At 33.1% G+C, this 15,608-nt stretch overlaps 1 protein-coding gene across 38 annotated transcripts in view; it reads right to left on the reverse strand.

The window, feature by feature from the left end:
* The window catches only part of LOC127836161 (phospholipid-transporting ATPase IF-like), a 254,660-nt gene that overhangs the window by 123,021 nt on the left and 116,031 nt on the right, over positions 1–15,608 (reverse strand). For 3 of the 38 annotated variants that reach the window (XM_052362625.1, XM_052362626.1, XM_052362627.1), the window contains exon 30: positions 12,157–12,264. The exons of 29 other annotated variants lie outside the window; for them this stretch is intronic. In XM_052362625.1, coding sequence (XP_052218585.1) covers positions 12,248–12,264 — 17 coding nt within the window. In that variant the 3' untranslated portion in view covers positions 12,157–12,247. Of the gene's footprint in view, positions 1–10,749; positions 12,265–15,425; positions 15,532–15,608 lie in introns of those variants that run through there. 6 more of the 38 variants (XM_052362613.1, XR_008028631.1, XM_052362608.1 and 3 more) reach the window with 6 other exon arrangements.

The raw sequence follows: 15,608 nt of genomic DNA on the forward strand, positions 1-15,608 counted from the left end.
CAGACACTGTTCGTCTGTGATGGCTCCATAATTGATTACATTTGAGTTCCAAAAATACGTGTTTAATGGTAAACGCACAACCAAACGTGATTTAAAACGCATTTCTGACAAAAATCATTTTGCTTATCTGAATTTTCAAATCAAACACATCTGAACATTCAGTTTACCATAATGATAACCCGATCCTGGATAGGACAAGCAAATTGGACCTATGCGTTCCTAGACGCAAGAACAAGAATTCAGTCTACAAGACAATACGTATGTATTGTACAATTACATTAAATACTTAAAAATAAATTGAATTTCGCCTTTAAAATGTTTATAGATTACACTAAAATATATACATGTTGTGTTTTACATATTATGTTAATTTTAATTTATACGAACGATACTTATCAGGTAAAGTTAGGCCGAGCAGTAATATCAAATTTAATGATACCGCGAACAAGACAGAAACTGTAAGACATGTATATGAATGTATATTATTGCTGTGCTAAGAATGATTTATCTTGACCGTTTCAAGATGGTGACCACAGTAAACGATTATTATGTATAGTTTAACGACCTTGTATGGAATGTATAGATGACTGGTCGCTTGCATTATAGAAGAGCAGATCGGATGATATCTATATTTTTGTCTTGTGGTGATTTCTCGAGCGTTTCATTATTGAAAAAACGTCACACATCGTTAGCTCAGTGTAACGATATTTTCATACTTGGGACATTGCAATACGATTGGAAAATATCTCGATTATACATGTGCATATTACTGCAGAATGTTTAATGACCTCGACATTGCCTTTCACTCGCAAATATTTTAACTAAAATCGATGTAACTGCGATTTGAACTACGGGGTTACCGTAATGAAATAATTTTATATCAGTTGCCTTGTGGTTCCTTTCGACGTATAAATCTCAGCGACCATTCGTTTGAACTAGTCGCTTGTTGCTCACTATATCGACGCAATCGCGTTAAAGGAAACAATAATTGTAAATCTGAAAAATTGCCGGAGCTAAAATGAAGAAAGAACTGAAAGTTGTTCTGCATGTACTGAATCTCGCGGTGACATCATTGGCAGCGGAGCCCGCATGTCCCGTGTGCTCGCGATATAATTATGAGGAAATGTTGTTACAGCGAGTTATCCGCAATGAGCTGGTCCTGGAACACACGCTTAAAGACATCAAAGAAACTAATACAAAGGTTGTGGATGCATTGAGGAAGCTTCAATATGAAAACGGTAAAGTCAACATTGCTATTGAAGCAATGGAACGGAAACAGATTTTAATAGAAGCAGCATTGAGCACTGAACAACGTGTCAGAATCTCTGACTAATATCCTGACTGAATCTGGTCGGGCGATTAAAGACATGGGGAGCCGAGTAGACCGTATTAAAGGTGAAATTGAAAGGCATACTTGTTACATTTTAAACATCATAAGGCAGTTCAAAGTTACATAATTGCACTATTTTGTTATATCATGTACTTTCAAATAAAAACAGTATTCTCAATCGTTTGCTGCTGTATTAGTGATATGGTATTTATTTTATATGAGAATTATTCGTAGTCTTAAGCAATATATCCTTAATATTGCAACTTTGTATCAGACATTTGCTATATATGATATTCATGATAACATTTTAAAATAAACATGAACTATTTTTATGATTTAAATTTAATCAATAATTTTACACCAATAATATATTTTCCCTTACTGTATAAAGTACCAATACTGTTTAGTAACACTAAAATTATGCATGAATTTAAAGATAACACAACTCTTAATAATAGGCTACCACAATTAAAGCTAAATACGCTAAAATTAAACCGTGTTTAGTCTGATATCAAACGAATCCACCCAAAAAGTACCATGCAAGCGTTGTTATTTCAGGAGAGCTGCAGATCCGAACCATACAGTTTCGTGCCAAGCTCGCCTCGTTAACCGTCAACAGTGGCCAAAATGTAGTGTTTACACGAGTGGAGGTCAACGACGGTCAAGGCTATGATCAAGGAACAGGCAAGTTCACCGCCTCTGATGCCGGTCTATACCGCTTTGCAGTGCACTATTGCACTCAGGGTTCGCAATGGATTTCAACGGAGATTGTACACAACAGCAAGTCTCTACAGACGTCAGCTAACTACGGGGCTGATGACCCGAACCAATGCTCGTCAATGCAGGCCTATGACGTGATGTCCATGGGTGACATGGTCTGGGTGAGAACTACCCTCGGCCATACAGGTTACTTTCATCATTCTGACGGTTGGGGTGATACTACATTATCTGGTGTACTGCTTCATGCATAATATTCAAATGATGTGTACATAGATAAAAACAGAATGGAATTAGTTTTAGAAACAATTAATACGTTCTATTGTAATTCGCATTCTTGTTGCATTTGTTCTATAGACGAGTTAAAGCGTGACGTCACACGCACCTGCAAAGTTTAGACTCCGCCCACTGGTTGGCAAAAGAGGTGCAATTTATATAAGCGCATATAGAGAAGGTTGACGAAATCTTTGTTTTTAATGATAATCATGCACAATATCGAATATAATTTTACTAATTATGTCTGAATAAAACATTAGCATGCAAGGAAATGCATCTTTGGAACGATTTTATTGTTTTTATTATTTTTTGTTTTTACTGACAACGAACTCGGGAGTGGAACACAATCTAAGAGCTCGGTATGTGGTTAAACAAAAATCTCTCTACTTGGCACTTCATCGCGACCATTTTTAGTTAAAAACTTCTCAGAAATTAAAATTCTTTTAGAATGAATTAAATTTAATGAACGAAAACAAATAAGGATAAAAACAAACAACGAATAGGTCAATTGTATGTACGCGACATAGGGTAACTGATTTGAACCTTTATGTGTCTGGAAAAACTTACCTTCTTACACATTCAATAAATTCTTTTATTTAATGTAATTGTTTTATTTTATTGTTCACACTAATTTTGGCACTCTTTGTTGCAGCATTTATATCCCGGTGTATAATTGCACCTTTGTTATCACAAACCGATTATCTCGTTATGATCGGATACTGTCCAGACAATTACAAAGAAAACATGGTGTCATAAACCCAGGGACCTACACTTGGACCCCTGCATAAACCACATGTTGCAGACGAGTGTCTGGTCAGTAAACATAAGTCACGATACCTCTATGTCATCTCTTGGCATATTGAGCAATCATTTAAGCCACATTTTAAAGCTAAAAATACTGATAAGTTAATTTTTTATGAAATATTTTAACAAAAATGAAGACATTTGTCGGAAATGTATTAACGGGAACGAGTGTATATATTTATTAGCCAGTTAAACTTAATAATACATTGTTTAATAACTATACATTTAAATATTGTGCAATTTTACTGCTATGCAATTAAGGTATTTAACGGGTACCGGCAAAAGTTAACTCCGCTATTATGTGTAAAGATTGTACATTACTGCAGGGTCCGAAACACGATCATGAACATAAGCAGTCACAAAAGGGGCCGTTAGATAAATTAAATATATGCATCTATCATGAATTGCTATATTTTTATCACTCCTTATTACTAATAGAGATTTCAATATACATGCAAAGACAGTTACATTTGGGTAATTAATATGCAGGGTTTTTCCGTTTGTATGGTAAATTGAATTTATATTCATTCAATGTAAACGAAACGTAAATTCATTCAATGTAAAAGAAAATTACCACAATATTTAAAAATAGAACTGTATTCTGCTTTTTAGGGCTTTTTTATAATTGATTAAATGCACCTCTGACTCTATTGATCGCTGATGAAATAAAACACTATCCACACCACTTAAAATTATAATACAATTAAAATATGTTTTATTAGTGTTTAAATATAATTTATTCAAGTCTTATTATCAGAAAGAATACGGCTAATTTATTGTTTTGTTTTGTGGAATTGTCAGTATTAAGTCTTCCGATCACGTTTACTCTATGCTAATAACTACTTCGTATTTTTATGAAGAGGAAATTTTATTTGTGAATATACATTTATTTGGTACTAAATATGCTATATTTGCACTTTTTTTTAAAGAGTTTTAATGTTTATTTCGTATTTATTATCAATTTATTGACTAAACAAAAGCCCTTTATACATGTTTTACGTTACTGTAACCAGTGTTTTTGCCAACCAGTCAGTGCGCATGCGCGGAAAATCCCGAATGTAAACAATAACAATTAACTCGTCTATAACGCCAGTATTTTAGAGAAACACGTTTTCTAAAAATTGAATCTTGAAGATGTTTATATAACGATTTCTTGTGAACTGCATGATTGCAAATGAAATGTACGATTGTTCAGGTATTAAATAAAATAACATAATTTCTAGACGTTTTTGATTCTTCTCACTCGCGAAGACAATGTCAGATTCTTACACTAATTAACGTCATTATAAAATCAACCCGTATACATAAATACTTATTGTTGAAAATAACATGTTTGTTTGCACGTTTGGTTTCAAATTCGCCTTCTCTCATTTGAATGGTTATTCAAATAATTTAATAGTTATTGTTTGTAAGCTTGTGTAATATGTATGTTACTAGTATTTGAGTTTAAAAAATAAAATATTTAACGTAACTTATTTGAATTTTAAAGTATTATTTTGTGAGGATCAGAATTCTTTCAACCTGGTTAATTGAGAATACGGTTTTATTAAGCAAAATAAATTTTAGCCCACTGCTAATTATCTTGATTTTGAATATCAAACGTTTAAAAGAATTTCAAGATTCACGCCTGTTGAATACCAACATTATCCGGTTAGTTGTCAATAGAAAAACAAGAGCACCGCATAACGGGTGCCACGCTCGGCTGCGGGTGCAGTTTTAAATAAATGAAAGCTTGTCAGATTTTTTTAGAGGTCACAGTGACCTTGACCTTTGACCTAGTGACCCAAAAATGGGTGTGGCATGTAGAACTAATCAAGATGCAGCTACATATGAAGTTTCAAAGTTGTAGGTTGAAGCACTTTTATTTTAAAGCCAATGGTCAAAACCTTAACAAAATGTTAAGGTTTTAGCAAGACGTGGACGGCGGACGACGAGCTGGCTATGACAATACCTCGGGTTTTCTCCGAAAACAGCCGAGCTTACTAGATAACCGACCCAACTATATAATGCAATACTTGTAATGTTGGGGGATATCTTGCAATTTGAAAACTCAAAACTAAATGCTTATGAAGCATGTGACATATATAGGAGTCATATGAAGCGCATATGTAACACATGGATAAACAATATTAAACTGATAAATGATTGCTACCTTATGTATGTGTTTTGCGAAGAAAAGTTCGATTGTGTCTTATTTTTCTTAATATTTCGTTCACTATCATCTCCGCAATTCTTGCTTTTTCTGTATTAGTAAAATTCATTTATAACACCCATAAATAACATAAAAATGTTAAAAACATATAGATGATGCAAATAGGATATGTGTGTTTAAACAAAAACACGATACAACACGTGAAAATTGCATAAATATACATTTATTACCTTGTTAAATGTCATTAATTAAATTCTTTACCTCATCAACAAGGCTTTTCTCCGTATGAAAGAAATCAATTACAGTTTTAATCTGCTCTTACCTTATGATAGCACATTCAAATGAAAGTAAACTAACAATTAACAATACAACACATAGTTTAAACAGAAAATAAGAAGGACACATGTTATTTCTAAATGACTGAACGAATTTCATATAAGGGGATAGCAAACATATTTTATAATCTAAATAAGTGTACAACATATTGTAAGCATATCACAGTGTTCCTCTTTGCAAGCATACAATATGACGCAATATTTATGGTACACATATAAGCTTACCCTATTATTTTAATCATCCATAATGCAAAGATAATAAAAACAGTTAAGATATGCTGAAATTCATAAAACGATTTAATTGAATTAAATAAAATCGATTAAACAAATTGTTGTTTTAACTGTTGTTTAACAGACACACACACAAACTGAGAAATGATATGGCAACAGTTGGAAACAATTATGTAAATAAGTTAAAAACAAGCAACAAACACAGTGCATGCTGATCAAATAAACATCACTTGCATGGAATATAATTAAGTCCATTATATAATCCAATCGCATTAATAAACATTGTTGCCATTATTGGACATCACAATTAAAAAATAAAAAAACATCATTAGAAATCTATTAATGCAAAGCAACAAAATAGAGCCAATTAATGTTAAGAATGGAAAAACTTCAGCTCCCAGTTCAAAAAGCACTATTTATTCACAAAGTAACTTAAAAGCCTTTTAGATGCTGACAAGTGTATGCCCACACAAACTCAATTCGAGAAATTCACATTGGAGAAAGGACACACAAGGCCATGAAAAAAAAACAAGCAATTTGTATCCAATTCATGTATTATGCGGACAATTTTGAAAAAAAGAAAAGAAACCAAGCATGTGGAAAAACATTAAATTGATAACTTTTTATATATAATCTTTTTGGTAAAAATGGTAAAAAGCTTACTTCTATCCTAATAACTATCATACAGGATACTTGATTGATCTCAATGCAAACATCATACCCAGTATTTAAAAAAAGTCTGCACATTACTAGTAGGGGCAAAATGAATGTTTTGCAGGAAGGAAATGCCATAAAGTCATACATGAACGCAATTATTTGATAAAATAAGGCTAACCAAAGAATGATGTTTTTCAAACTCGTTCAAAATACCCTCCCTGTTTCTTAGCCTTGAAATATATATTTGACTAAATTATATGCATTGCAACACATAACTGGATTTCATTTAGTTCTAAAAATCCTTAGTTCATATAATAGGAGTTATAGAATTGCAGTTATATAATTATGTATAAGACCAACATTGAACCCAAGTTCACGCGAACACCCTAAGGTTCTCAATTGAATTTCGGGGAACTAGAAAAACTAAAATTGATACTCATAAATTTATTTTGCATATATAATTTCCTTGTCAGCGTCGTGAAAGAAAATTCAAGCAATGACACGACCCGGTCTTAAAACCCGTTACATATGGGCAGTGTTTGCTTCGTTCTATATACCAAGTTTTATTTAATCGAAGGCTTTTTTCCAGAATTCTTTTGAATATTATTTTGATTATTTATTGTTATTTACATAGTCAGCAGGTGTTTCATTAATATTCATGAAAATAAACTTTCGACACCCAGTACTCCCAGGGTATGGAATGTAGTGAAAACGGAATACACACTTAGATACTTTAATAACGCATCACTTTCAAACTTGATTATATCAGTTACGCGTAAAGAGTTTGAATCAAATTTGTACATGTGATTATTTGACTACATACTGTGCAAGATCACGATAAAATCATTCATCCGTGACTATCATACTCTTTAGCACCTGAGGTAGGTATGATTTTATATTTTTCCCATGGAAACGGTGAAACGCAATACAATATGAAATGTTTTTCAATTTCATCATTTTTGGTGGGTACTTAAACCAGAAAAAATATACTTTATTAACAAGAGCACCGCCTTGCGGGTGCAGACCGCTCATCTATTTTCTTTTTAAAGGTGAAGGGACTCTCATTTTCAATCACAAAGGAGAGAGGGGTGTATAGTGTGGGGGCGTGGACATTTATTACATTATCTTCCAAAAATGCGAAAAAAAAGGCAAAAAAAAAAAATCGGGGGGGGGGGGTGGTGGGGGTGGAGGATTCTTGGGTGCGATGGTTGGATGGTATTTCAAACATAAAATACTAAAAATAAATATTTGTGTTTTTTAACCGTTTCCAAAAAAAAAAATTGGGGGGGGGGGGTGGGGGGGTATAGTGTGAGGGTGTGGTGGTCATTTGTGAGATGATCTTTAATATAAAAAAAAATTAGGGGGGGGGGAATTCAGGGGTGGGGGGAGGGGGGGGGTGGGGGGTATTCTTGGGTGCGATGGTTGGACGGTATTTCAAACATAAAATAATAAAAATAAACATTTGTGTTTCTTAACCGTTTAAAAAAAAAAAATTAGGAGGGGGGCGGGGGGGGGGGTATAGTATAGTGTGAGGGTGTGGTGGTCATTTGTGAGATGATCTTAAAAAAAAAAACATTAGGGGAGGATTCAGGGGGGGGGATTCGGGGGGGGGAGGGGTGGGGGGGGGGAGGACACAGGGGATGGTTTGGGTGGAGTCTATTGTGGTATGTCAGGTAATGGTAGTTTTGTTAAAGTATCAATCAAATCTAATCATAAATAAAGAAGTTATGGCATTTTTAGCAAAATTTAATAATTTGACCTTGAGAGTCAAGGTCATTCAAAGGTCAAGGTAAAATTCAACTTGCCAGGTACAGTACCCTCATGATAGCATGAAAGTATTTAAAATTTGAAAGCAATAGCCTTGATACTTTAGAAGTAAAGTGGATCGAAACACAAAATTTAACCATATATTCAAAGTTACTAAGTCAAAAAAGGGCCATAATTCCGTAAAAATGACAACCAGAGTTATGCAACTTGTCCTTTTACTGTACCCTTATGATAGTTTGCGAGTGTTCCTAGTATGAAAGCAATATCTATGATAGTTTAGGGGTAAAGTGGACCAAAACACAAAACTTAACCAAATTTTCAATTTTTTAAGTATAAAGGGCCCATAATTCCGTCCAAATGCCAGTCAGAGTTACATAACTTTGCATGCACAGTCCCCTTATGATAGTTAATAAGTGTTGCAAGTATGAAAGCAATAGCTTTGATACTGTAGGAATAAAGTGGACCTAAACACAAAACTTAACCAAATTTTCAAGTTTCTAAGTATAAAAAGGGCACATAATTCTGTCAAAATGCCAGTCAGAGTTACATTACTTTGCCTGCACAGTCCCCTTATGATAGTTAGTAAGTGTTGCAAGTATGAAAGCAATAGCTTTGATACTGTAGGAATAAAGTGGACCTAAACACAAAACTTAACCAAATTTTCAATTTTCTAAGTATAAAAAGGGCACATAATTCTGTTAAAATGCACGCCAGAGTTATCTAACTTTGCCTGCCCAGTCCCCTCATGATAGTAAGAAAGTGTACCAAGTTTGAATGCAATAGCATTGATACTTTCTGAGAAAAATGGACCTAAACGCAAAACTTAACCGGACGCCGACGCCAACGCCAACGCCGACGCCGACGCCAAGGTGATGACAATAGCTCATAATTTTTTTTCAAAAAAAAATGAGCTTATAATTTTTTTTCAAAAAATAAAATAGATGAGCTAAAAAATCAATAGGCCTCGTATGAACATTGAATATTCAGGAGCGCAACCGCACATTTTTACAAGTTGCAGTGTACCTACCCCAACTGCTAAAGCGTATCTTTATCTTCAACATATTTATGTAATTAGTACAGACTTTGATATAAACTTGTACATGTAATCATTCGACTGCATAATGTGGAAGCTAAGTGTATATCGAGGATAATTCATGGCAGCCATTGGAAGACAACATTGACCACTGGTTATATAACATGACTATAACATGTTAAAATGGGGCTGTTAAGTTTTTCTCAGCTGCATTCTTCTAAGCCGCTATTTTAAGTTATTAATTAAAACTAAAAAAATATAATGAGTGTGAGTAAGTTTGCAAAGGGGCTAATATACATTAAGAATTGCATATACCATGATATGATATGAACGTCCTTATAAAGCAATAGAGAGTATATGTACAAGTACAATTAAGATACAATTAACAATGAAACACTAATTTGCATTACATATTGAAATAACATACTATAAAATGAACACAACCATGTTGCATTTTTCAGAAAAATAAAGATACAATTTATGAAAAATACCTAACAAAATATATAAATAATTTTACAGACTTTGAACATTCAAATATAAACAGTGGCTGCTGAATATTTTTAGCTGAGACAGATTTTTTTTAGCTTTACAACACTCAACATAGCAGAACTGCCTAGATTGCTTTGATTTAAGAAGTGTATCAAAACAAGAGTTCATGTTATAAAATATGTTCATAAAATGATATTAATGTTCATAAAATGATATTAAAAATATTGAATTTAGAACATTCAAGTAGCAATTTAAAAACAAGTTACAACATACACAAAGTATATTATTTGAACGTCACATGAGAACTATGTACTTGACACCTTCAAATGTTGTGTAGTTTAACCTATATTCATATTCATATAAGCCATAGCTTGGTGTTTATAAAACAAACAACATAAACATATAAAGGACTATTTTTGATTTTACATTGAGCAAAGAGAGCATAACAAAAAAAATTCAACATAGTATGCATCAAGAAGACATCAATTTATCAATCTATCTAAAAGAACAGCAACTACATCAACATAGTTATTTAACATATAACTGAATTACAATAAATCAATACAAAGCAGTCCAAGCGACATCACTAGACCCCGCCATGATTCTTTGGATCTTGAAATTGTGACCTAGATTTTTAGCTCGAGTAATTGGCTCATAACGTTTGGACATCGTCTAAATTAAATTAACTTTTCAACATGTAGGGCAGATATGAAGCACATACAAAAAAAGAAGGATTAACCATCGACCTCAAATTGTGACCTTGACTCAGTGTGATTTAGTTGTCCTTCATATATATCAGTGACCTTCAAATATTATCCAAATTGTATAAGAACCTAGCATACGGTATAGGATGAGTAGGAAGACACTAAAATGGAAGCTACAAATTTTGAACTTGAAGCATGACTTTTACCTTGAAGTGTCAAGACTTAATAAATCTTCTGTGCATGATATAAATTTTCGAAACAATGGAGTTGTAACAATCCTTCAAAGGGTATGAGAGATAAAGCAGGAATTAAAAAGGGGGCTCAAACGTTTGACCTTGCAGTAAGACATTGACCTTGACTCGGAATGACTGACTCATATCGTCTGCACATTGTATCAATGTCCAAAACATTGTTGCCAAGTTTTATTAAAGTTTTCCACTGATTAAACATATATTGATTGAACACTTATGTGAGGCTCAAACATGTTACCTTGAAGTATGACCTTGACCTATTGCCTGAGTAACTGACTAAGAAATTATGTACATAGTCTAATTAAACTTAATATTTTAGTCCTGCTTCATGAGAATCTTTAAAAGGGTGATATGAAGTAGTCACAAACATGCATGCAGGCTGAAACCTTTTACCCTGTAGTACCAACTCAACCTTTAGCCTGTATGACTGAATCATGCCTTAAGCACATCGTTTCAATGACCAACACATGTAAGCAAAGTTTAAAGAAAACCCACAAATGGTATATGGAGGGGTCATAAAATTTGACGCTCAAATAATTGACCTTGGAGTTTGATCTTGACCTAAAGTCAGTATGACTCAATTAATCCTTCTGCAAATTGTCTAAATGTCCTTAAAATTTGATACAAGTTTCATAAAAACCATCAACAGCTATAGGAGATATGGAGGACACAAAAGCACTGAAAGAACTGAAGCACTTACTGACAGATGAAAGGCATTCTTAAAATACTCGATCAGCTTTTTGGCCCGGTATTAAAAACGATATAACTGTCTATACAGAATATTATATGTAGGTTGGTAATGCTTGACAGACGGCAACCAGTATGTCTTATACAGGAATGTTTGGAAGATAAAACACAGACGTTTAAGAGATCCTCATGCAGTCTCTCCACACTAGCACAACCAATACCCAAATACCTGAAGACATGAGCAAGCAATAACGCAAGCACAACTTGTACCCTGTGACTCAAAACAACAGGCAAGAAAAACGACAAATTTGACTAGAAATTGTATCCGAGTAACAGCTGCATTGGCAGAATGTGAACAAAATCAAAACATACTTAAAAACACAATTTAACCATATAGGCCAATTACAAACATTTACCAACTTCTATTATGGAAGATGGATGTAACCTGTTTAGTAACATAAAAACAAATTAGTATGTTTACTGATTACGGTTTTTAAATATTGAAAGAACACACTTTTGTTGTTAGTTACAATTCAAAACTCTGATTAAGTAAGTTTATAAAAATTAAACACAAATATGGTGGTTTTTTTCATAGAGCTTTTCTTGTAATCTAAAGTATGAATGCCTTGTAGCTGTAAGTCACAGGGTATTTTTATTGCGCCCTGTTTGTTTTCTAAATGAGAACTTGACTTCTGTTGGACGCAGTCCTTTGGTGTGTTTGTGTGTTGTGTTGGGACTGGAGTGTGGTGTACCAACTGGCGGAAAAATAAACTTGGTCGTCTCCGCCTGTGAGATACGTCTGAGGGGGATCAGTCTAGAGTCGTGTTGAAACTGAAAATATTATTATATGAAAACCAAACATGTCTTCACCAATAAAATATTGTTTGATAGTGTGTCAGTTCATTTTTCTCTTAAGTAGTGAGTGAACATGTACAATGACAATGAGCATTAAGTTTTGTCTGTTTCTGGCATGATCAGCACAGAAAACCATTTACTTTAAACAAGTTTCATTTTAAAATAAAAGTTGTAAAATGCAACAATTCTCTGGATATCATTTCATTTTGTCAGATAAAATAAAAATATGTGTTTTGTTATATACATGAAAACAATCTATAGACAATACACAACCCCACTTCCATTTCATTACACATATTTGATTCAATTGATCTTTTAATTCATATAAGCTTTAAATATTTAACCTCTATATTACAAATATGTATATCATAAAAAGACAAAAAAAAGAAAAGAGGTTATAGCATCTACATAATTGCTGTCCAATGGGCAATATGAGATAACAGAAGCATTGCAGAACTGGCATCAAAATCTACATTACTGTGCGAATAAACTACTAAAATTATTAGAAAGATATCTAATGTAGGTGAAACACCAACATTATGAATTGTTTACTAAAGAGTTATAACTTATGTATGCATATAGCAGGCTACATTCCACTATGTAGTAATGGTTACACAGCACACTATTATACCCCATGCAATAAAGGACACACATCTATATGTGTATAAACAATAATGAGTAAGATATTTCAGCTGAACAGCAACATCATTTATTTAATTTCGTCTTTTTTTCATCAGACGGTTCCTTTCAATAAAAACCAAATATAAGACATTTAAAGAAAGAAAAGATATTTACACCTAAAACGTTAGAGATATTATTTAATATTTGTTATTATTGCAAGCATTGTAGCAAGCTTACCAAGAGCATTTATCTAATATTTGTCTCACTATGTAGGGCTTCATCTGATTACTGAATGACTTTCACAAAGTCAGTACTTGCCATATAGAGAACACTATGTTAGTGTAATTGTGTAATTAAATTTGAGTTGAAGAAAAGTTTACATGGCGAGAATGGCGAGATGAGTAAGATAAATTAAATTCACATGGACACTATCGTAGTATTCTATTTATCCTACACTATGTATTTTATATATTTTTTGTTCTGATGCAATCAAAATAGCAGTCTTTAATTGTTTTTTCTCTTTAGCTAAACAAAATTAACGTTGCATTGGATTGATAACTAACGGCTTTTATCTATATACGGTATATAAATGTGAAAAGTAATCATTCAATTCATGTATAAATCCAAAATTAAGAACAAATGAATGAGGAGTGAAAGGCAAAAAAGTAGTCCCTATATACAGGTGGAGATTAAAGACAAAGTGCTGAATAAACCTATAGTTTATTCAATAGGACGTAATCCCTTCTATAAAATCATTTTCTTGTAGGATTAATTAAAAATCTTACACATAGTGCTATACGATTCCGTTATGTTGATCAAAGCTCATTCCCTTTGTTTCATCTTAGCGATTCAAATGTAACAGGAAAAAGGCATGTTTTCTATTATTTTGTATTTAGCATGGACCGTACCTCAACTCAAACTTGACATGTAAGTAATGTAGAGTCACACACAAATAATCTGGTACATATCTCAAAGCATTCAGGAAAAAAACTCTGGAAATGGAATGATGGACGGACAGACAGATGGACAGCCACACAGAAAGAGGGACAGACCAACAGACAGTCCAACTGCTACATGCCACTCTATTCTGGGCATAAAAAATAGATGTGACTAATATTCAAACTTATACATCGTTGGAGATTTTTCAAGACATTGGTTGGTTATCAGTAGGCAAGAACTAACAGTTATTGTGTTTAGTATTGCATAAAGCTTTTTGTATGTTTTATTAAAATATTTCTTTTATTTAAATAACATAAACAAATTATACAAAGTATTGTCAAACATTGAAAACAGCTGTTTATACTTTATGATTTCATTCTTAGCTTGTTGATTTTAGCTTTGCAATACCTGTTGTATTATTTTAATCAAACAATACAAAAGAAATTGAAACAACATATACTTATAAAAAGGTAAAAAGGTAATGCAAAAAAAAATATAACACATCAATAAATTATTAATGACCACTAAATGTTATATGTAAGCCTAGATCTGCAAAAACAGGGCTTACAGCATGTGCCTTAAGTGTTGTCTCATATCAGTCTGTGCAGATTGATCAGGCTAATCTGGGACAACATTTTACTTACATGCATTTAACCCTGTTTTCCCAGAGAAAGGCTCATAGTTATTGTTTGTGACACTATATACTGAATACAAAAAAAAGCTAATAAATAAACCAAAAGCAATAAATAAACCAAAAGTGAATTTTGTTGTTAAAGTGCTCATGCTAAGTTAATTAAAAGTGTTTAAACAAGTAATAAACAAAACAGTATTAATACAAAGGCTATCAAAACTGAATGCATACAATAGTTGGTATGAGAGCTACAAAGAGTTTGGAACTGGAATACTTCAATATGCTTGTGAACAAGAATCTCAAATAGTGCCATAACAAAGAGGATTCTTATCCCCAAATATTTCCATGCATCGACAGAAGTGTGGCATTCACCAAGTTCATGCAATGGATGTAATAGATTTATTTTTAGGAATGAGATACTTTCGGAAAACGCCATTAATCTACTGGTACAAACAAAGATGACCCATGTATAATGTTTTCATAATAACCTATGTTATCGACCATAATTATATGAATGAAACTGCAATTGGTTGATACAATAGGCCAGCGTTGTTTGTTCTCAGTTTTTTTGTACTGAGAGATTAATTGGATTTTCCAAAGTTTAGCCCAAACAGAGATAAGTATATTGATAATTGTGGATTTCTTTCAACTTTGCGAGATTAGTTTGCCCAACACCAATGCATTATGTTACCCTAGCAATTTATTAGTCAGCCATTAGCTTATGTGGCATCCAACAACTGCAGTTTAACTTCAAAACGGAACCCACCAAAATAATCAAGAAAATCATCGGCATAAATACATTACCAAATAGTAGAGAATACACATTCTTATATTGTAAGTTACAACTTTAATACACCAGATCGTACAGGCTGAAATATTCCTGGTTCCAAATTGATGTTTTTGTTGACAACACCAAACTGTGCAGTTTACAAGCACACCATGTTACCTATCTCACACTGGTCAGTTTCAATAATGTTGATTTGTGATAGGGTCAGTTTTCCCGTTGAGCGATTAACATTCACCGAGTATCGGTCCCATGACTTCTCGCCGCGCTGCATCAAAACAAGCCAACAGTAAAGGCTAGCTAGAAAAGGCTCTTATAGAAATAGAACATGCATGAAAGTATGTT

The sequence above is a fragment of the Dreissena polymorpha genome, chromosome 6, assembly GCF_020536995.1.
Source record: "Dreissena polymorpha isolate Duluth1 chromosome 6, UMN_Dpol_1.0, whole genome shotgun sequence".
NCBI classification, from domain to species: domain Eukaryota; kingdom Metazoa; phylum Mollusca; class Bivalvia; order Myida; family Dreissenidae; genus Dreissena; species Dreissena polymorpha.